Source organism: Octopus sinensis, linkage group LG4, assembly GCF_006345805.1.
Source record: "Octopus sinensis linkage group LG4, ASM634580v1, whole genome shotgun sequence".
NCBI classification, from domain to species: Eukaryota; Metazoa; Mollusca; class Cephalopoda; order Octopoda; family Octopodidae; genus Octopus; species Octopus sinensis.
Window position 1 is genome coordinate 105,025,919 of NC_043000.1, and position 25,000 is coordinate 105,050,918.

Here is a 25,000-nt window from a genome sequence, read left to right on the forward strand (position 1 = left end):
TATATCTATATATATATATATATTATATATACATATATATAATGTTATCAGAGTGTGCAGGTGTGTGTATATGTGTGCTATAAGACAATGAATTATAATTTATGATGCAGGTGCTTCTCTTAAAACGCCATATTTATGCATATCTTGGTTCTTGATGTTGTTATTTTTGTTCAGTCACAAGTCAGCCCTGATCAAACAAACTTGTAATCAAAAGCATAACACCTATGACCATCCCGTCTGTTATTTTTCGTCCAAATGTTGTATACTAAGGATTACATTACCGAATGCATCCTTCCTTTTTTAAGATGGTAGCGTACAATAAGATGGAGATTTGTCTGCTCTTGCGAGCAGATCGAGCGACCTTATAGTGGTCCCCTCAATGACTCAGTATTTGCAACAGTTATTATTTATTTCAGGGCTCTAGTGGTTGTTGTGTGGTAGGGATTGGTGGCACTTGATAGTGGTAATGATAGTGCTGGTGGTGGTTTAAGTGGTGGTGGTCATCGTGCTGTTTGGTAGAAGGTTTAGTTGGTACGATTACTGTGGTACTGGTGTTAGTTGTAATTATTTTGGCATTGTCATCTTCCCTACGTAGAGGCCTTTTGTAAATGCTATAGTATTTGTATTTAGTAATGGTAGTTATTGAGCTGGTAAATAGCAGTTAGTAAGTTAGGAGTTGGTAATGGTCATAGAACTGGCAGTGGTTGCAGTGCTGGGATTATACTAGCAATAGTAGTAGCTGTTCTAGTAGTATTAATTGTAATAGTAGGAGAGTTTGTAGTTGTAGTAGTAGTTGTTGTAACAGTTGTGAGAAGTAGTGATTTTTGATAGTAGTCCAACTATCTGTTGATTGCCAAAGGTGAAAATAGTGTATGGTTTGTTGGTTGGTTGATTGATTGGTTGGTTGGTTGGTTGGTTGGTTGATATGCTCAAAACTGGCTTGTTAGTAATCAGTTGTAGGATGTCACGTGGCTTTCGAAAGCGTAGATGATCGCTGTAAAGAAACTAACCACACATGCCCCGACTCCCAGCCAAAATGACCAACAAATCATGGCTTGCGAGGTCTCATTCCAAGTGATGGCCGCGTCGTATTTTTTATTCATGGCGATTCCATAGATTACAAGGCCGATTGACATAAAAACCACTGCAAAGAGAGAAGAAAACAATGGCAATAAAAAGGTGAAACAGTATAAACTGGTGAAGATAAATAATTTTCAATTTTCGCCACAAGGCCAACAATTTTGAGGGAGCGGGTAAGTCGATAAATTCAACCTCAGCGGCATTTGAACTCAGAACGTAAGGACGGACGAAATATCACTATGCATTTCGCCCAGCGTGCTAACGATTCTGTCACCTCACCTAACAACAACAACAACAACAATAATATTAATAATAATAATAATAATAATAATAATAATAATAATAATAATAATAATAATGATAATAATAATCCTTTCTACTATAGGCACAATGCTTGGAATTTGGGATAAGGGCGTGAAAAGGCGTCTGGCGCCTTCAAATAAACAGTGTTAAGAATAGGTTGAGTTCGTTAGCCTTGGATGACAAGCAGACTACAAGGGTCATTCTGATGCCAAAGCCAAGGAGCAAGGCCTCTTTTGCTCTGATGGGCAACCTTATTAGAGGTGGTGTCTCAATAAAAATACTGGTTGGTGGCAACCCAATAGCACACCTCATTTACGAGTGAAAATGTTAAACAAATCCCATTGTACAGCAGGATGGGTCCAGTCGTAATCTAATAACTGTTAATCATGCAGCGAGGCAAACGTGGAGTAAACAAATTAATATAATGGCTATGGATTGTTGCTTTCGGAGCATCCCAGTAGATGCAAATAGCGTACCAGTCAGAGGATACAGATAATGAATGCAAAGAGAATGGAAAGGGATGAAGCTCTCTGAAATCACAGAATAGAGATTATGTGATCAAGCATGAGCAATACGAAAGAATGTTTGTCAGAGTTGGAGTTAAAAGCTATCAAAAGAAGGATATCTGGGGATGTTGAACACATGAGAAATGAAAGTAACATAATGGAAGAAATAGACGTGAGTAGTGAAAGAAGTGAGATAAGAGAACAATTAAACGGTGAAAATCAAATGATAATGAACAGGGCTGTGGATCTATTAAATGCAAATGGAACAGAATTTATATGTGGCTTCAAGAAGGCTGATCAATGGAGACTAAATCAAGAAACAAGTGAAGCCAATAATGTATTGAAATGGATTGAAATAAAGAACGTCTCGCAAGCAAACTCATCAAGCGAACTTTTAGTTGAAATATGTTTGAGACATTTCAACTTCTAAAGGCAAATCCACTGCAGTTATCGAGGATAAAAAAATCTCTATGGTAGAAGGTGATTTTAGATTTCTGAAGAGAAGTATGGTGGGTTTAAAAACTGAGTTGACATCATGCAGACAAAGTTTGGGCACTCTAAGCATCAAGAGATTCTCAGATCCGTTTTTTACGCAGAATTTTCAACCCATATACCCTTAAAACTTATACCTCTCTTATGTAGATATCTTCTCACCATTCTCCCACTCCCTTCTCGGTACACAGCTATCCTAACCCTACTTTTTGGGTAGTTAACTTAATCTGTCGTCCGGTCTCACATCGCTATGTGTTTCTTGAGTGCCTTTTCTTCTTTCCTTCCTTCCTTCCTTCCTACACACAAGTCTTCCGCACATTACAAAATACGATCTTAAACAATAGGAGAAACAGTGCTTGAAACATTGGATGGCCATGACTGGAATATCTTTGTTCATTGATATGCTCTTTCAGGGATCGCCATGTACCATAGTTACAACAGTAAGCAATCTATGCGGTATCGCGTATTCTCTTAGAAATAGCAGCCATATCACCCTGAAGTTACTGTATCATCCTAGAAATGAGGACAGGCCAAACCAATGGGGGCATCTACATGATGTCGCTCGACATTCTAAATGTAGCAGCAGCCAAATCTCTTTCGGATCGTATCCTGACCTCATAAAAAATTGGTGGGAAAGGCGGACACATTAAATGACGTAGTCCTACCAATTTCATGATACGATGTCCACAGCCGTAACACCCTTGACTATTGGTCAACTCAATCAGAAATAATCTCCTGGGACAAAACAGAAATATCAGCAACAACAACAGAAACGGAAACAACAATTTATTCGCTGTTTCATTCCATCAGAAATGTTTTGCCAGATTGTTAAAAATGTTGTATAAATTAATAAATAGATAAGAACATAGTACTTAACCATAGCGATAAACAATGAAAAATGTATGAGACGTTTAATGGAGGAAGATAACAAAAATAAACAAAATAAGAAGCAAAAGGGAGAAGAGATTTCTTAGTCAAAATCTAAGTATGTAAGCGTGCGCATGTGCGGGGAGGTGCATGTGCGCGCGTGTGTGTGACTGAGAGGGGGAGAGAGAGAGTAGAGCGAGAGAGCGAGAGAGAGAGAGATAGATTTATGTATGTGTATGCGCTTTTATTCGTGTATGTGTATGTGTGCGTACGTGCGTATGCGTTTTTGTGAATTTCTGTGTATTTATGTATGTGTGTGTGTGTGTGTGTGTTAGTATGTTTATTTGTGTATGGACGCGTACGTATATTTAGATGGTGTGTTTGTGTACTGTGTGTGTGTATGATTGTATATGCGTGCGTATGTGTGCATCTGTGTTTACGTATGTCTGTATGAGTGTATGTATATGCATAAATATATTTGCGTATGCGTGTATGCACGTACTTGTAGGGATTTCTCTCTCCTCTCTCTCTCCCTCTCACTTTCTTTCTCCTCTCTCCCTCCTTCCCCCTCTCTCCCCCTCCTTCTCTGCGTGTGTATGTGTGTGTGTGTTTATTGGTGTATGTAGAGCGCAGTTAATTTGTTGCTAGTAGGAGTGTAAGCTGAAGGCGCCACACTAATATCAAAACAGACTAAAAGACGGCAGACAAATTGGCAACCAAAGTTTATTTCAGTCTTAAATTAACATATTTATTTATCTATTATTTATTTGCTTGTTTATGTCTTTAAATATTTGCATATACATTTTAAAGTCAAATTAGTAAATTAAGATGTAAGAAGGTGAAATACAAAAGCGTGAATAATATTTGTATATATGTCTATACTCACAGAAACACGCATAATATATATATATATATATATATTAAATATACTTACTTGGAGAAATATACATACATATATAATATATATATAATATATATATATATACTAAGCAATAAGGGTTTAGCAACGAGTTGCCTTACCACATACCGAATTTAGAAATAGCAGTCAAAGGTTATAGCTATTTCTTCTACTAAAAAGGAGATCTCAGTAAAAACAGCATTTTGGAAGGCAGACACAAACAGGTAAGAGAGTGAATTGACTGCAATCTATCATACATTTTTTAGTTATCCACGGACGTACGTTTCGAAAAACTTGATTTCGAAACGTACGTCCGTGGATAACTAAAAAAATGTATGATAGATTGCAGTCAATTCATTCTCTCTTACCTGTTTGTGTCTGCCTTCCAAATGCTGTTTTTACTGAGATCTCCCTTTTTAGTAGAAGAAATAGCTATAACCCTTTGACTGCTATTTCTAAATTCGGTATGTGGTAAGCAACTCGTTGCTAAACCCTTATTGCTTAGTATTACTTAAATTTTTCCTCGAATGAGGCTTTTACATGCCGAAACTACTTGGTGTAATTGATATTTTTCCAATTAATTAATTTCACCCTTCATTATTACGGATAACTATATATAATTATATATATAATATATATATATATACATTTATACATATACATTATACATATATATATATAATATATATATATATATATAATATATATATATATATATATATACTTTGATACTTTGATTACTTTGATAGGTTTCGGCCATTATTGGCCGAGGCCATGTCTAACTTAATAGCACCACCTGGTGAAGTCTTTCAAGCCAGAATTTGGGCACTATGGCCCACTCAAGTAGAGAGTTATTGTTTACAGAGACATATCCGGGTGTAGGGGGTTTATCCGGGATTTCTTGAAGGAATCTGTCCAAAGACTTCTTGAACCCTATAGGGTCAGTTTCTGTTTTAATGTGTTTTGGTGTAATGTTAAAGAGAGCGGGGCCAATTGAGGTGAAATAATTGTGCCGTATTGTTTTTATGAGATGAGAGTGCGATTTTTGTTTTGGGCGGATGGCACGGGGCCCAAGCCTGGATGTACCCTAAAGGTGATGCCAACATCATTTGGGCAATGCTGATGGAATATTTTCCACATCATGCAGATGATGTAGCGCTCATATATATAATATATATATATATATATATATATATATATATATATATATTATATATATATATATATATATATATATAATATATATATATATATATATACATATATATTATATATACATATATATCAGAGTAAGCACATACATCTGAGACAGGTGGAAAAAAATAGTACTCGAATATCGGAGGTAGAGTAATATGCTTTATTAATAGAGCTGCAAAAGCATCACAAAAACATCATCCATAGAAACGAGAATCCGTATTGTTTCGGCGCTTTTAACAACCAGGGACTTTGAATTTCATGATAAACTCATCTGGTTGCGCCACTTATACGCTGTAACGCCTATCATCTCAGTGATTGACGTTAAAGTGGAAAAGAGTAAATATTTAGAGGACAATGACATGCTAATGTGACTGAGAACTACGAACAAATACTAGACTTATTGTTTCGCCGTAATATAGATCTACAGGTGATGCCATTCATGTGTTGCTTGTTTAAAAACATATGAGAATAAACCGTTCTCAGTATGTTTCAATAGTGAAATATATTTTCTCATTGGTGATTACACTTATTCTATTATTATGCCTCACCTATTTAAACGCATGTATATATATGCGCGCAGTTGCTTGTATTAAGTTGTAAAGAAAGTCCAGTCGCTTTTTCAAGATGGTCTTAATTGATATATTTAATCAACATAACTATATCTATTTAGCAAATTGTTGATCTCTTAAGCGTAAAATTCTTCAGGTTTCGAAGTAAAGAAACACTCAATATCATTTTCAACTTCTTCCTGATTAATAAAATGTTTCCTTCTATACAATGTTGCAAAGTTTGAAAAGGTGATAATCAGATCGAGTAAAGTGGATGATACTTCCATATTTATTAGTGCCATAAGTATCAAAGAAATACTTTCACCATGATCATGTCAAAAATGCGATTTTTAATATTTGTGTAGAAAGCATGCTACTTACCAGCCAATATAAGTAGAATGGCCACGGCTTTGTGCGCATTGCACTTACAGTCACAACACAAGGCTATTGTTGCTATAAGCAGACTGAGGATACCACATACGGCGCCAAAAGAGTAGAGAGCTTGAGTGACTTGAATCAAGACTGCAATATAGAACAAAAGAAAAACCGTTGAAACATTTATAGATATACATTTGAGACATTTGAAAGGTTAGAAATAGAAGACAAATTATTAAAAAAAAAATTCAATCATACAAACAAATTTATATACACCATCACTAATCCAAAGCTACTCAAGTACATTAGTGGAACGAGCAAATATGTGAACTACAAGACCAGGAAAAGATGACAGAATGAAAGGATCAAGGTTGTGTGTGTAGGTAGATGGGTGGGTGGGTGGTAAGTCTGGCACCTTTGCCTGGACGAGTTGCTAATTTCATTGTTTAAATTCTATCTTATTTTAAATATGTTCTGTTTTTATATATTTGCTGTTTCTGTAATGTTCATCAAACTTTTAGTACGTTCATTGCATACGTCCTTACCTGTCACCGCACATTTATAAAACTTTTCCACGTTCAACTTCACTTACTTTTGTAATTGTTGTTTTAATGTGTGTTTGACTTCATTTATTCATTTATTTTTGTTTGTTTATTGTTTTGTTTTGTATGATAGCCCTTGTGATTAATGAAGAAATTATTATCACTAAAAGGGTGTTTGATCTTAGAATCAATAGAATCGTCAAAATATCCGAAGAAATTCTTTGCAGTATTTAGTTACGTTTCTACATTATTGGTTTAGATCCACTGCTGATTAACTTTTATCATTCAGGAAGGGTATAAAACAAAGCACAAAAGTTGATTAAATCTATTATACTCTCCTCCTCAATCATAGATATGTCACATTTTTGTCTCTGTTCGACATTTTCTTTTCATTTTTAAAATATTTTTTTCATTCATCTAGGTCAATGTAGAACACCCACGGTTTTGTAACAAGTCAGTGTTTGTGTTTAATTTCTCTGTTTTTATCTCCCTTGTGGTATTATTCTTTTCTATTCTAGGCACAAGGCCCGAAATTTGGGATGGGGAGGGAGCCAGTCGATTAGATTGACCCCAGAATGCAATTGGTACTTAATTTATCGATCCCAAAAGGATGAAAGGCAAAGTCGACCTAGTCGGAATTTGCCCCTTGCGGTATTATTATTATTATTGTTGTTGTTATTGTTATTATAATTATTATTATTGTTATTATTATTATTATTATTATTATTATTATTATTATTATTATTATTGTTGTTGTATGTTTGACTTTGGCTTTGTATTTGTACAAGATGACTCCAAGTTTCATCTAGAGACTCCAAGAGACAAGTTAGAGGTTCAAGTTTGTGCTATGATTAGGGTACCATATTTTGGGTTTTGTACAGAGTATTGTTCAAGAGAATGTTTATTAAAACATTAGAAAATTTGAGGTTTGTTTTAAAAGTAATTTGATTATAAGATGATAATATGATGTTAAGATGACAGTAGAAGGTGTTTGCTATTATATTCATTTAAAAGTACTTTTGACAATGTTTACAGATTAAAATGCTTTGGGGATTACATAGACAATATTTTTCGTAGGGTATGAGCAGTTCCCACGAGCACTATTTTTTGAATTTCTTCCATTTTTTTGATTTCCTGGTATCTGAGCTAGGTAGCAATCATCCCCTTTTGCTATCATTCCTAGGGCACTATGACAACAGATATTGTTTTAGTCTTCAGGTTCCACATTTTGCCAATTTCTATTTCAAGATCTCTATACTTGCTCAGTATTTGATAGGTCGTGAGAGATACATCTATGTCGATTGGAACAGTCATATTGATGAGGAGGCATGACTTTTGTCTGAAATCCTTCAATATAATGGCTGGCCTATTTGCATCTATCCTTTTGTCAGTTTGAACAGTAAAGTTCCAAACGAGTGAGATGTGATCATTTTCAAACACTGGAGGTAGTTTGTGTTCCCAACAGATTTTATCATACTTGTTGAGATACTCTGTAGGCGCAAAAAGGCTGCACATGGAAACAACATGACCGATGGTTTCATTTTGTTGTTTACATAAACATGTTGGGCTACTACCGTTCTTTAAGCTGTTGACTTGGTAGCTTCTTGTAGGTAGGCATTGATCTTGGGCTGCTATGCCAAATCATTCTGTCTTTGATTTTAAGCTATTATTATTGTTATTATTATTATTATTATTATTATTATTATTATTATTATTATTATTATTATTATTATTATTATTATTATTATTATTATCATTATTATCATTATTATTATCATTATCATTATCATTATCATTGTCATCATCATCATTCAAGGCGCGAGCTGACAGAATCTTTAGCTTGACGGACAAAATACTTAGTGGTATTTTTTAGTACGTCTTTAGGTTTTGAGTTCAAATTCTGCGGAGGTCGACTTTACTTTTCATATTTTCGGGCCCGATAACATAAGTACCAGTTTAGCCCTGAGGCCGATATAATCAACTTACTCCCTCCCCGAAATTGCTGGCCTTGTGCCAAAATTTGAAACCCTTTTCATAACTATTAAAGCGGCAAACCGGCAGAATTGTTAAGTATTTTGTCCGCTTTTACGTTCTGAGTTTAAATGCTGACGATGTTGACTTTGCGTTTCATCTTTTCAGGGTCAGTGAAATAAGTACTATTTGAGTACTGGGATCGATATAAGTGACTAGCCACCCTCACTTCCAATATTTCAGGCCTTGTGCATATTGTAGAAAAACGTAATTATTATAACTGACAACTCCTCAGACTGACATTTTCTGATTTGTAAAAATTTTTCCCAATCTGAAGATGATTAGAATTTAGCTATTACTAAGATGATGTTGCCAAGAGGATATTTCTAAAACGGTATTGTTAGCATGACTTTGCTGAGTTGAACTGCTGACCTGACATTGTTCAGCTGGAATTAGCTCAATGACGATTTTTTAAAAATATTATTGTTGATACAACGTTGCTTAAGTGACATTGTTTTCGAGAGTACTAAGATTACATTTTTGACAGGACATTGCTATGATAGTTTATAAGATGACATTGTTGATATTACGTTGCTGCAACTTCATTGTTGAGATGAGGTTCTAAGGTAGCACTTCTGATATGACGTTGCTAAGATGTCTTTCCTAATACAACGTTGGTAAGGTGTAAAATTGCTGGCGTGACGTCACTGAAGTTTCATTGCTAAACTGAGTTTCTAAGGTAGCAGTACTGACTAGTGTTTTCTCAGCATTCTTAAGATTTCTTTGTGGGCTGAAGTTTTTATGTGACACTGTTAGCAAATTGCTAAACTGCGATTGTTGAGATGCTGTTGTTAAGGCACCATGGTTGAGATGATGTTGCTAAGGTATCACGCTGAAAGGTAAAAGCTAACTTGACTTCTGTGAAATTTAATCTCAGATCCCAGTAAAGTGACGAAAACGAATACCTGTCGGCGCTAGGCAAACACAGGGATCGACATAGTCAACTACCCCGCTCCCTAATCGTTGGCCTTTGTGCCAATGTTTGGAGCACATATTTTAACTGTTGCTTAAGAATAACAACTAAACACTTCTTCATGGCTGACTCAATACCGAGAGCAGAATCTGAATTATTATAGAATTCAACAAGGAATTCAAGTTCCGTAAGTGTGTGTGTGTGTGTGTGTGTGTGTATGTGTGTGTGTGTGTGTGTGTGCGCGTGCGTGTGTATGTGTGCGTGTGTGTGTGTGTGTGTGTGTGTGTGTGTGTGTGTGTGTGTGTGTAATTTTTCACATTTAGACTAGTATTCCCTTTTAGACATCGTATTCTATTTTATGAAAATATTCTTAATCTTCACATTTGCTAACAAAAGTCTAATGGAAGGATTTTAAGGAAGTGAAATGATTTTATCGAGATCTGGGAAACGAGTGGCGCAGATTTAGGTTACAAGGGTATATAATATCCTACAATATAGTATAAAGTACTTGCTGCTTTATCATTCATAAAACACACGATCTGTTATCATATATAGAGAGCACGGTTTATTTGCAAAGACAGCCTCCTTACATGTCTACATATTTTTTCGTTTCACAGTCATTCTTGCAAAACGTTCACAGTACACGCGCACGTGCATGCACAAATACCGCCACATGTGAAATTCCCCTCTCTCTCTCCCTCTACCCTTTCTATCTCTCTCATATGCGTGTGTAAATATATACGTGTTTGTGTACGTATATATACACACACACACAACACATTATATATATATATATATATATATATATATATATATATATTCATAGATATATATATACAAACATACAATTAAGTGTGTGTGTGTGCATATATATATATATATATATATATATATATATGCATACGCCCACACACACAAACTCATAAACGTCAAAACATCACAATTATATGTACATACATATACACAGACCCATCTAAAAATATACCCAAACATAACACAGATGGCGAAACCAAAAACGCTTCAACACTCAACTAAACAAAAACTGTTGCATATAAACACAGCTACTTCTACACTCGCAATATACACGTACACCTACACACACACATACACACACACACACACACACACACACACACACACACACACGCGCGCGCGCGCGCAAGCATAAAAACAGGCATGCATATACATATTCTGACACACTTATGCACACTCACACATATACAGACACACGAATACACACGTATCTATATTTACATACATACTACATGCATACATACACATACCACATCCCAGAAATAGACAAATGACGACTATTTTTGACAAGCAATTTCTCTCTAGTTGCCTATATTATACAAGCTTCTAAATGTTGTGGGTTTGGATATATACATACACAAGTGTGTCAGTGGGTATTTATATATATGTGTATATATGCCCGCACACACACACACATATATATATATAAATGTATATATGTGTGCGTGTGTATGTATATATATATATATATATAAACATAAATCTACATAAGTTGTTACTTCTGTGTTTGTTATGCGTGGTCACCTCAGTTCTTTGCAATGAGAAGAAAAAGATGAAAGAGCGACAGATATGCAGGCGAAGAGAAAGTTCCAGATAGAGAAAGAGGGGAAAGAAAGATCCTAGAGAGATGGGCGGGGGAGAAAAAGTGAAAGGGACGTCGGAGGAGAAGGAAAGGAACGGGATGAAAATGAGAGGAGCATAGTACCAAGATTGAGTGACTTATGATGACACACATGTTTGACATTTCCAGCGTTACAGCTGGTCGTATATTATCGGAGGAAGTCGATCTATGCACGTGATTAGCACACTAAACTGACAATCGCGTACTAACATATACGTTGAATATGTATATATGTATATACAGAAATAGATAGATAGATAGATAGATAGATAGATAGATAGATAGATAGATAGATAGATAGATAGATAGATAGATAGATAGATAGATAGATAGACTTGCTACAAGCAGTAACAATGGCCACGGAAAATGTAGAAGTCTCTAGTGGTTGTTGCTGCTGCATTTCTTGAGGATGTTTTTGCTGTTGGTGGTGTTGTTTATGGTGTTGTTGTTGTTGATGTTGTTTTCGTCGTCGTCTTTGTTGTTGTTGTTGTTGTTGTTGTTGCTGCTGCTGCTGCTATTGTTTAACTCCAGGTCAGGCCTGATCTATGATAAAAGCCGTTAGTAAAAGGCGTTCATTATCCTATGTTTCCTTTCCATTTTTAGAGGCTTAGGTGTTATTTCTAGCGGGCCCAGCCAGCCACCATATAGAGGCTTTTCATTTATCAGCTTAAAATACCCAGAAATTAGGGACGGAGTTTGCCACAGTAGCCAATCAAAGATAAATTCTATATAAAGTCGAGTTGTAACGCCGGGCAGTCTTAAGTACACCTATGATCGAAAGTATTCCAAACGTAACCATTCCTAATTGCTTTCAATCATAGTACATCTTAATAAACATAAGTACTGGATATAAAAAGTATTGGATTGAAATATGTAATCAGATTCATACAATCAACTAAAAAACACCGAAGGCTATGCCCCGACCTAGCAATGACCGGAATTGTTAAAAAAGAAAATTGATGTAGAAACACATTGAAACCGTGTAACGATTGTGGACTGTCCCGAGTTTATCTCACGCCCCGTGGTGCTTAGTCATACTACTAAATGAAATATTCTTCTTTTACGTGGTGTGGTGTAAGTCCTCACTCATTTTAGAAGCGTAAGAAAAAGCAACTGATAATATATTCGAATTTTAAACCTCGATATATTACTGGTATTTTAGTTTTACGATTCAACGTACTAACATCGGAAAGTTGAGGCAACGAAAAAAAATTGGGATTCACCTATCCGTGTTTTGAACTCTAAACAGCAAAGTACAGAACAAGATACAAAATAAGTTGGAAATACAATTGGACAATACACAACCAGCACATAGGAACCTCCTACATGGTTCGTTTTATCTGCTAGAATTAGCAGCCACAATTTCTTTAAATCCCGTGCTACCGCCAAATAAAAATAAATATTTAAATAATAAAGGATATTTTTGATGTGTACAAAAAAAATCATGGAATGATAACGGATGAAACGCCTTTGATCATAGGACTGCTCAATGAAAGCTGGTTTGGGACTAAACAACAATAAAGAACCCCACACTCTACCAGGCAAGCCGAAAGACAATGATATAGTTTCAATTGTCATCTGGAAGCCATTTCATTTCACAGTCTATATAGCTAATTTGGAATTACAAACATCACAGTTTAATCTTTTCCCTCTTCTCCTCCCTCATCTCATCTTCGTGAAAGCGAAAATGGAGAAAAGCCAATCTTCACTCTACAACGCCTATTGTTAATAATTCCTGACACTTCAGATAGACCCTTATGGGGGAAAAAATAACAGAATTCAAAGCTTGGACAAGCTCTAAGGATTCTATACATTTTGAACGGCATTATTGCGAGCATGGAATTAAAATAACTGGCAATTGTCGTACAAGTATTAACATTTGAAGATGCGCGCGCAGTACACACACACATACACACGTATGTATTTATACATATACATATGTATACATATACATTTATGCATATATGTGTATATAATATATATATATATATAATATATATATATATATATATATATTATATATATATATATGAATGTATGTATATCAGAAAATTTAATTCGCTTACATCAAACACATTCCTCACCCTTAAATAAATTGAAAAAAACCAATAAATATTTTTCTGAATATTGAATACGTAGGTGTTAAAGGGTTAGAACAATATAACAAATCAATACATGTGTGTGTGCATGTGTATGTGTATGTATGTGTGTGTGTTGTTTGTCTGTGTGTCTGCATGCGCGCGTGTATGAATAATTAATGAAATAACTGAATAAATGCATTAATAAATATATAAATGCATATTATACAAATAAATCTATGGGTAACGAAATATAGAAACAGAACTATGATATATTATATATATATATATATATATATATATATATATATATATATATATATACACATTTGTATAAGTATTAATGAACATATAATATACAAATAAATGAATGAGTAAATAAATATGCAAATATATTAATTTATATATATATATACACGCGCACACACACACACACAGATATATATATATATATATATATATATATATATATATATAGATATATATATATATATATATATATAATACACACACATATATGTATATATGTGTGTATATATACATCTATGTATAAATATATTTGTGAAATGGTCCAACTGGTTTACATAAGATATTTTCGAAAGATACAAATATAAAACACAAAAAGAAAACTTCAAAGTATTTACAGGAAATTGGAGTGAGAGAACTATGCCAGCTGATGGAACTTTTATCGAGAAAAATCTACAAAACAGCTGCTATTTTTAAAGACAGCCATCTGCAGTAGATGCCAATGTCCTTCCAATTTCTATGTTGTGTTTAACATACAGGCAACAGATGGCTGTTTTGAAGAGGAATGGCCTATAGTTCGGAACACCTCGGAATCTATCCTTAGAATGCCCGTTTGTAATTTAAGCAGCCGGTTCAGTTTTCTGTAAATAGATGTAATGAAGTGGTTCAGCTTACTTTAAGCACAATAGGCGCTGGAGTGGCTGTGTGGTAAGTAGCTTGCTACTGCGTGGCATCTTGGGCAAGTTTCTTCTGCTATAGCCCCGGGCCGACCAATGCCTTGTGAGTGGATTTGGTAGACGGAAACTGAAAGAAGCCTGTCGTATATATGTATATATATATATATATGTGTGTTTCTGTGTCTGTTTTTGTCCCCCTAGCATTGCTTGACAACCGATGCTGGTGTGTTTACGTCCCCGTCACTTAGCGGTTCGGCAAAAGAGACTGATAGAATAAGTACTGGGCTTACAAAGAATAAGTCCCGGGGTCGATTTGCTCGACTAAAGGCGGTGCTCCAGCATGGCCGCAGTCAAATGACTGAAACAAGTAAAAGAGTAAAAGAGTAAAAGAGTAAGCCAAGAAGGTTTTTCTTTGTGATTGTTCAAATGAGTCTGTCAGTTCTCTGTTTTCCTGTAGTTCTCAATATACAAATAGACAGGATGATCATGCCTGGAACCTCAGCCAGGGATGATCGAGGATAAAACAAACAACAGCACTTCGGTGCCATAGTGTTACGAATAGTCACATGTTTATTTGGGAGGTCTTGGCCATGATGACATCACCAATTGCTGTACTTTGTAACATACCGTGCCATTAAGGAAGTTTCTATATGATCGCTTGACCTGCTAGAAATACCGGCTAGATCTCCCTCAAATAAACAACTTACCGTCTTTGTAAGAAAAGGCCGCATTGAATCATGTAGTCCAAGATACACTACTTACGGAAAAGAACACGACGATCACAGTTAGAAGGTCGGTTTGATCAGAGCTAAGCTTGGATTAAACAACAATAACAATAACAACAATAATTACGAAACTTTTCGGCAAACTCCTCATGTACTGTTTGATGACGTAAGCGATTTCACCCCTATCGTTTTATGACAGTCTAGCGTCAGATAAATAGAAACAAGGGAAACCTACCCACGCGTGGTTGACAAGAGGCCACCAAAATGAGATCAGGGTGACCCACGATTTTGACTCACCTTTGCTCAGATATTTTTCTAGATCCTCCTAATTTGCCGGCGAGCTTTTTCGACTCTTACCTAGCCATGAAGGAGCCCACATTCTCTGAGCTGTGATGTAAAACTATCGAAAAGCTCATGACATGGTGCTCAACATTAAGAAAGGTAAAAACTCCAGCAGGCTAACATGGTCTGCGATGACCGATATCAATATGTTACTGTTGTAGTTTTTAATGGTGCTTAACCCCAGGTTCGCCTTGATTGAGGATACATATGACACAAGGCATTCCACTTATGACTAATTTACCCCTCTTCTGTTTATCAAGTATTTCATGGTTAGGGTATTCGACTCACGATCGTAGGGTCGTGAATTCAATTCCTGGTGACGCGTTGTGTCCTTGAGCTAGACACTTTATTTCGCGTAGCACCAATCTCAGCTGGCAAAAATTAGTAGTACCTGTATTTAAAAGCATCAGCCTTGTCACACTTTGTGTCAGACTGAAAATCCCCGAGAACTACGTTAAAGGCACACGTTAATTTCACGAGCAGACTGTTCCGTTGATCGGATCAACTGGAACCCACGTCGTCGTAACCGACGGAATGCCAGCTGCATTGTCCAATGGGCGTTTCTTTTTTGTAAGCAGTATAGAGTAATTTGAGGGAAACTTAGCAGCTATTTCTAGGGTTTTTTCATTTGTCTGCTCGTGAATTAAAGTTTATAAATGAGATGATATTCCAACACAGTAACTGTTAATATTACTGTTTTCTTTAGTCCGTCTTTACGTTCTGAGTTCAAATGCCGCCGGGGTCGACTCTGCTTTTCATCATTTCGAGATCAATAAAATAAGTACCAGTGGAAAACTATGGGCGATGTAATCGACTTAGCCCCACCCCAAAACTGCTGGCATTGTGCCAAAACTTGAAACCAATATTACTGTCATCTCACCACTATCACTGTTGTTACCACAATCACTGCCACCTTCACACCTGCTATATTTATGATTATAAATAATTGTTTATTAATTCATATATTTGTTTTCTTGTGATTTACCTTACATTTACTTCGCATTGTTTTGGCCTTACCCATGATCCTTTATACAACATATATGTGGGTTATTTGTGTTGTTAATTCAGTGAAAACATATTTTAAATATTTTATTAGGTTTTGAAGTGTTGACATAACAGTAGGAGCAGAAGTATCATTGTCATCTCCTCTACTACTAACAATACCTCTACCATCACCACCACTACCACCACCACTACCACCACCACCACCACCACCACCATTACCACTGCTACCATCACCATTGCTACCATCAGTCTTCTTCTGAGAGTACATAGTATAGAATTGGGTATCAAATATCCACGATTACAGCCCCCACTTTTGTTACTTTCTCCTCTCTCCTCGACCCTTTTTCCGTTTTTCTCTTTTCCATTTTCTTTCCTCTTCAAATCCAGCATTAAACTGCACGAACTTCACTCCACTCACTCATCCGTCTATATTTACCCGCCTCATCAATCGACCAAACTTTTGCCACTGTTGTAATTGATACTATTTTAAATTGTTGGTGGTGGTGGTGTAGTTGTTGTTATTGTTACTGCGGCCGCTACTGCTGCTGCTGCTGCTATAGCTATTTCGTTATTGCTGTTATAATTGTTGTAGCTACTCTAACAACAGTAAATGCAAGAGAAGCAGTAACTACACTGCTGCTGCTCTTGATGATGCAGAGGAGGAAGATATTTTGCTGCTGTTGTGACTATTATTTTCACTGTCATTCTAGGCATCCTATAACCCTAGCCAACGCCGAGGAAAGATTATTGAATAACCTTGACCTTGAAACCAGACAGCAGGACGATGTAGGTTGCTAAGTCGCTATTGCTGGCAAGCTGTAGGATACTATTAGCGGCAAAACGCTGTTGCTAAGTTGATATTGTTGATATGATTTTGCTGAAAGGTCAGCATGCAGATATTTACAGATATTGTTTAGTTGTTGCCTATACGATGCTATAAAGGCGACGTTACTGATACGATGCCATAAAAGTGATATTGCTGACACGAAATTATAATGGTGACTTACTAACACGACGTTGTAAAGTTGACGTTCCTGACACAACGTTATCAAGTACCGTTACTGACACGATGTTATTAAGGTGACGTTGCTGATATTGTCTTTCAAAGGCAACTTTGCTGGCACGACGCAATAAAGACGACGGGAGTGTGAAGGCGATGTTGTTATGACGTTACAAAGTCGACATTGCCGACAGGGAATTATAACAGCGATGGTGACGTTGCTGACAAAACGGTGTAAGGATATATAGTTATAAACGTGACATTGCTGACACGGCGTTATAATGGTGATGTTGCTGACAATGTTATAAAGGTGATGCCGCTGACACGACGTTAGAAAATTACCGCTAATAAGACGATGTTATAAAAATTATCGCTAATAGCACGACGTTATGAGAGTGACGTTACTACTACGATGTTATGCATGTAATGTCGTTGACGTGACGGTACTTAGACGTTAAAGATGATAGCACGTTACTAAAACGGTCACATAGCAAGTATGTTGTTACAAAGGTAACATTGATACGACGATATTGTCAAGATGACGGTGCTAATTCCATGATTGTACAGTGAGGTGGATACGATGGAAAATTACCTTTCCTGGGTTGCAGCATTTGGATGATATTTAAAATTATATTTAAAATACTAATTATTTAGGGTTTTTTTATTTGTTTTTCGTGTTGAAATTCGTGCCACCGACCGTGCTCTGAACTCATGTTTATACCAATTATCCAAATTAGCTTGAGCCATAAATATTCTCTACTCTTTTTTTATGTCTAAGTAATTTATCTTCTGATGACGCCAATTGACACTGAAACACGTCTCCATAGTTCTCTTTGTTTCAGGTGTTCAAATTGGTTTTTCCCTTGATAATATGCCAATTCCGTAGAATTCTTAGTTGTTGAGATTCTCTCTCCTCATTCGGATTTGGCCCCAATTGCCCCTAGACTGTTGTTTTAATATCTCTTCCAGCGAAGATAATTTCAACAAGTCAAGAATTCATTTTGCATGGCGTTTAACGCAGCTCATTTGTTATATCTATTTGTGTGAATGCATGTGTGTACATATAGATATGCGTGTGTTTATATGCATACACATACATATATACATATGCATCTCTCTCTACCTATCTATTAATATATATATATATACACATACGTACATATGTGTATGTATTACTGTATCGACCAGACGATCTGACGTTGTTATACATCAGTGGTCACAATGGACTTCCTTGTATCGTCGTAGCTTTCGCGGCCAACACTCCTCGAAAACTTGACGCCAGGTTTGCCCTACTACTGGACCGAAGCAATATGCGATTGTGAATGCAACAGCCTGACCACTAGACCACGTACAAATGCGCACGTGCACACATACACATACAGGCACACGTATACACACACATGCCCCTCTCTTTCTCTTTCTCTCTCGATATATATGTGTGTGTACACACACTCACACATACATATATACATACATACACGCATACATATATAATACATATATATAATATATATAATACATATATACACATACACACACATCTGTGTGTACATACACACACATCTGTGTGTGTAAACACTTCTTTTCGCCTTTCTTTCTCGTCACTAATTACCATAGTCCCTTAGCTCCTTCCATAACGAGCAGAAGTAATCCTCCAATGACAGATAATCAGATAGGAGCAAAACAGCGAAACCATACAACTATGTGTTCTCAAATTAGTGCCTAACAATCAGATAACTTCAACAAAACAACCCACCCACTGACTCGCACTACTCTCACCAACACGACCCCCACTAGTGACTCTTTAACCAATAACCTTTCTAATAGTTAAGATCAGGGTCGATGTGTTACTATTTTACATTTTTACTTGTTGGGGAACCTCCATGAAAGGTTTGTTTCATAGATTGACAACAGTACTTGTTTTATGTCTTGTTCCTAGTCTACCGAGGCTCTTTTTGCCGAACCACTAAATTATGGAAGCATAAAGAAATCAATACCAGTTGTCAAACTGTAAAAGACAAATACACACATACTTATGTGTACACTCATGCACACACACATTATATATGAATAAACACGTATGAAAACATAAGACACACACAACAAGAGAGATGCTCTTTAATCAACTATCTTTTGCGGGTGAGAGATGGGAACCAAATATTTTAATTTCCTTTGGATCTATACTGCTTTTGTAGACGGTCCTTTCTGTACGAAGTGGTTTGAGGCGAATTTGGACAAATGAAAGAAAGTGGCACTGAACATATTTGATAAGAGTCACGATTCGGCTCCATGCAGCTTAAAGTTTCGTGGGCTGGTAAAACGAACAGGACCTCTGAAATGAGTGAGGTCAATGTAGTTCGAGTCCAGTTTGAACTTCTATAAGTTGAGGTCAATAAAAATTGTGTGGATGAGTGAGTTCCAAGATGTAGTTCTAAGGAGGAAGAACTAAGATTGTAAGTATATATGATGAGAGGATTAAAGGTGGTGGTAGTAGTAGCAGAGGTAGTGGTGGTGGTGTGATAGTGGGGGTAGTGGTGGATGTGAGTATCCTAGATGATGGATGTAGTGATGGTGGGTGCGGTGATGGTGGATGTGGTGATGGTGTATGCGATGGCGTATACGGTGATGATAACGGACATCTGTGGACGCGATGGTAGCGTTCGAAGTGGTGATGATTTTGAATATGGTGGTGGTGGATGAATAGCGGAATTGGTGGAGATGATGGATACGGTGATGGTGGTAGTGTTGGTGAAGGTGACAGAGGTGGTGTTGATGGCTGCGGTGACAGAGGCGAGTCTGGTGTTGACATTGGCGACTTTGATGGCTGCCAATGTTTATATTGAAACGATATGCGATATGAGTGGGGTGAGCTATATGGTGGTGGTGGTGTTGACGTATTTATGTATGTGTGATACGGTGTGTGGCTGAAAAACGGTCATATTAGTCGGGCCATGGGTGGTGATGATAATAAAGGTACCGATGCGAGGACGACGATGGTGGCGTTGCTGGTTGTGGTGATGATAGCGATGGGGACTAATTTGCAGACCACCTAACGTCACGGCGATAAGATAAAAAGGCCGAGGAAATAATTACTTAAACGCTTCCCCCACTACGCTTCTATCCCCAACTCCATCCCAGAATGTTGAGTGGACCCTAAGACAAACAAAATAAATAAACAGAAGACAACTATCAAGAGAGTCATTAAATACGAGTATAGTAAAGAATTACCATATGTGAACGAAAGAACAGTGGAAAATTCCACTCGTTTCTATTTGTTCTTTTCTCGTTCAGATTTTATTCTTTCCTTGTCCCTAGCTGTTGCCATAAAGAAGACGTAAGTGGTAACTCGACCTTTCAGAAATAGCAACTAAGTTTCTCTTAAATCACTAGCTACTGTTTAAAAAGGGGACATATATGATCACTCGACCTTCAAGAAATAGTATCCAAATCTCCCTCAAGCTACAAGCTGCAGTTTTTTAAAATGTACAAATGTGCTCGCTTGTCCTGCTAGAAATTGTTTCCAAATTTTCCTCAAAGTTACTGCAGATTAGCATAAAAAAAAACAAATATGGTTGTTCCGTGTGTTAGAAATAGCTACTATATTTCTCTCAAGCCACTATAGTTGCTATTTTTATAAATACATGTGCTCACTCGATGTGTTAAAATCTGTAACTAAATTTCCCTCTATGCTAAGCTACCATCAAAAAGATATACACTGGTTACTCTGTGTATTTAAAACAGCAACCAAATTCCTCCCCCACCTCAAGCTATCGTCTTTAAAGTGGCATTTTGGATATTGTATTCCAAGAATAGTATCCAACAGCAAAAAAAGAAGAAAAAAAGAATTAAAAAACGACGTTTTGACCATAATTTGAATACCTATTTCTTTACTACCCACAAGGGGCTAAACACAGAGGGGACAAACAAGGACAGACAAACGGATTAAGTCGATTACATCGACCCCAGTGCGTAACTGGTACTTAGTTTATCGACCCCGAAAGGATGAAAGGCAAAGTCGACCTGCGCGGAATTTGAACTCAGAACGTAACGGCAAACGAAATACGGCTGCGCATTTCGCCCGGCGTGTTAACGTTTCTACCAGCTTGCCGCCTTCTTTTGACCATAATTTGAATACCTTTAATAAAATACTCGATCATGGTTAACATGGGATTGGACAACAATAACAATAGCAGCAGCAGCAGCAACTGATGCTCGATAACTTGCTGATGAGGGACTTATTATGTAGTCACTGAAGCTGCTAGAAATATCAGCCAAATCTTACTCAAATGTCTAAAAAAGATAAAGTACATATTGTGGTACTGATGAGTCTGGATGCACACTGCCCGAACAAAAAATAATAATCTTTTCTAGGCACAAGGCCTGAAAATTTGGAGGGGTTGAGACTAGTCGATTATATCGAATCCAGTACATACCTGGCACTTATTTCATCGACCCTGAAAGGATGAAAGGCAAAGCTGACTTCGGCGATATTTGAACTTAAAACGTAAGGACGGACGAAATGCCGCTAAGCATTTTGCCTGGTGTGCTGACGATTCTGCCGCAATACACAGAGGTAATCATTGTTTGAACACATTTGATCACAGGTCTGCTCCATCAAGGCCTGCTTTGTGGGCTCAGCCAGTATTTTTCATAAGGTGATGCTGCGAGGAATTAGACAGAAAAATTGTCACGTTTAATGAAATCAAGATGATTTTAAACTTGTATAACTTGATCAACACCATGGTCAAGAATGAAAAATTATAGGAATGCGAATAAAGAGGGAAGGCACCACAAAATTACGGTAATATTTGTGCTGGGGGCCAAGTGTTGTGAGACTGAGGACAAGCAACAAAATTAATACCACCGCCACTTCCATCATCACTATTATGATCTTAATATGGGGTGATATGAGGAGGATTGAACTACTAGTCCTTGCCCGTCACACACCTTCGTAAGGTCATCATTGATAATGTGGTTGTTGTTGATGTTGCTGTTGTTGTCGTTGTTACTGTTGTTGTTGTTGTTGTTGTTGTTGTTGTTATTGTTGTTGATGATGATGATGATGATGATGATGATGACGACAACGACGACGATGATGATGATGATGATGACGATGATGATGATATGTGCCAGTTTTGGTGTCGGTGATGTTTGTTGATGATGATGGTAAGTTGGAGGATGACGACGACAACGGTGACGACAATGGCGACGAAGATGATGAGAATGATGAATGAGACTGTTGTTACTATTGAAGACGATACTCTTTGTCATATGCGCCATCTTTGTTTCCTTTCACTTATGATTTTGATAAGCGTCTGTTTATAATCGTCATTGCTGACTGTGGTTGTTATTATCGATATAGTTGATGATAACGATGATGAGGTGGAGAAGGGGTATTGCGACGACGACGACGATAATGTCGATCACCACCTCACGATGAGGATAATGAACAAGACGATGATCACATTCTAAATATTGTTATTGTTATTAATACTGCTATTGATGATGCCAACAGCAGCATTAACTGCCATTGTCTCCTGTGACGTTGATAAACCGCCGCTATTTGTTATTTTATTAAAAATATTGCCAAAAAACAATTTTATATGTATATAATTATTAATAATCCACCCAATAGTAATTCATGGCCTGTCACAGCACATGGTCTCAAAAATTTGTCCTACGAAGAAAGGCTGAGGACGCTCGACCTTTATTCTCTTGAAAAACGCCGCCGCCGTGGTGATCTCATTCTCGCCCACAACATCATAAGCGGAAAGTGTAACCTCTCGAAAGAGCTGTTCTTCACTCCTGCTCCAGAGCGTCGGCTGCGGGGTCATTCCGAAAAGCTCTACCTGCGACGATTTCATCTCAATCGAAGGAGAGGAGCTTTTTCCGTCCGGGTTGCGGATCCGTGGAACAAGCTGCCAGACGAGATGGTGAAGATGCCGACGACCGCTTTGTTCAAAGCCTCCCTTGACCTCAAGTGGCCTGAACTCTTTACATGAACACCACCCTGTACTTAACTCCATGTCCCCCTACATGGCCTTGCTATTTGCTTTTGAGCCAAATTAATTAACTAACTAACTAACAAGCAGCCCTGCGCAGTCCAAAGGTGATGTGAGCATGCAAGTACACTCTCATTACATATGCATATATAAACACAAACAAACGAACACACATGACTACATAAATGCATACCTTCACATACATACGAACTCTTATACATATACTCGTACACAGAGTCGTTCTCTAGTCAATTCAGTTACTATGTAAGATTGGCTTCAAATATTTTGGCACAAGGCCAGCTATTTCGGGAGTGGGGGGGGCGAGTCGATTACATCGATTTTATCGACCACGAAAGGATGAAAGGTAAAATCGATCTCATCGGAATTTGAACTCAGAACGCAGAGACGGACGAAATTCCGCTAAACATTTTGCCCAGCGTGCTAACGATTCTACCAGCTCGCCGCCTTAAAACTATGTCTATAAAATTAACAACTAAATGTGAGACATGGCTTTTGTCCTAAATATGGCTTTTGTGTCACATTCTCGGAGGAGTTGCTCTTCGTGATTGTGTTGAATTTAGTGATGAGAGGTGGTGGCATTGCAGAATCCGTTGGTACCAGTGGCGGCGGTGTAGCGGTTGCATTAATAATGGCGGAAATGGTGTCAGTGGTTGAATTGGTACGGGCTCAGATGACTGTAGCTGTTAGGTTGATAACGGTGTAGGCGTTCGTGCCTCATGTTGGTAAATACGGTGGCTGCAATGATCGTTGTGTTGATATTAGTGGAAGTAATGATGGTGATTGTGGTGGTGGTGGTGGTGGTCGTCGTCGTCGTCGTCGTCATCGTCGTCGTGGTATTAGTGGAAGTAGTTGTGGTAGTGGTGATTGTATTTGTGGCGACAGTGATGGCTATTGAGGTTGTGGTAGATGGTAGTGGTAGTGGTGGTGGCGATGGCGGTGGCGGTGGTGAAGATGATTGCAGTGTGTTTGTAATGGTGTTGAAGGTGGCGGTAGTGGTAATGATATTGAAAGAGGTGTAGTGGTTGTTATGGTGATAAGAAAAGAGGTTCTGGTGATAGTTGATACTACGGTAGGTGGTGTGAGGGTGATATTTGTTTTGAGTAATAATGGAGGTGGCGGTTGTGGTTACGATGATAATATAGGTAGTGCTGGTGATTGTCATAGCGGTTTGTGTATAGTCTTTGCCGTAACGGTGGTAGCAGCTGTCATTGTGGTCGTTGTCGTTTTATTTTTGTTGTTGTTTATGAGATAGTAGTGATGGTGAGTGATTGCTTTGTCATGGTTGGTAGTAATGGCATGTTTGTAGAGTTCGTAGTTTTGTTGGTAACATGGTGCTTTTGTCGTGTCCTTAGAGTTGTGATGGTAGAAGTGTTCTTAGCTTCAGTGATTATGATGATGCTAGCAGTAGTAGTAGTTGTAGGAGCATCAGTGCTGGTGGAGGTGGTGGTGGAGATAATAAACTATCAAAGGGAGTGGGGGTGGGGGGAGGGCAATGATA

General features: G+C 37.4%; 1 protein-coding gene across 1 annotated transcript in view; it reads right to left on the reverse strand.

The window, feature by feature from the left end:
• Positions 1-243: 243 nt before the first annotated feature.
• LOC115210662 (transmembrane protein 47) overlaps positions 244-25,000 on the reverse strand; it is a 270,211-nt gene continuing 245,454 nt past the window's right edge. The window contains exons 2-3 of the mRNA XM_029779320.2: positions 6,273-6,413; positions 244-1,144 (exon numbers count right to left, since the gene is read on the reverse strand). Coding sequence (XP_029635180.1) covers positions 951-1,144; positions 6,273-6,413 — 335 coding nt within the window. The 3' untranslated portion in view covers positions 244-950. The remainder of the gene's footprint in view (positions 1,145-6,272; positions 6,414-25,000) is intronic.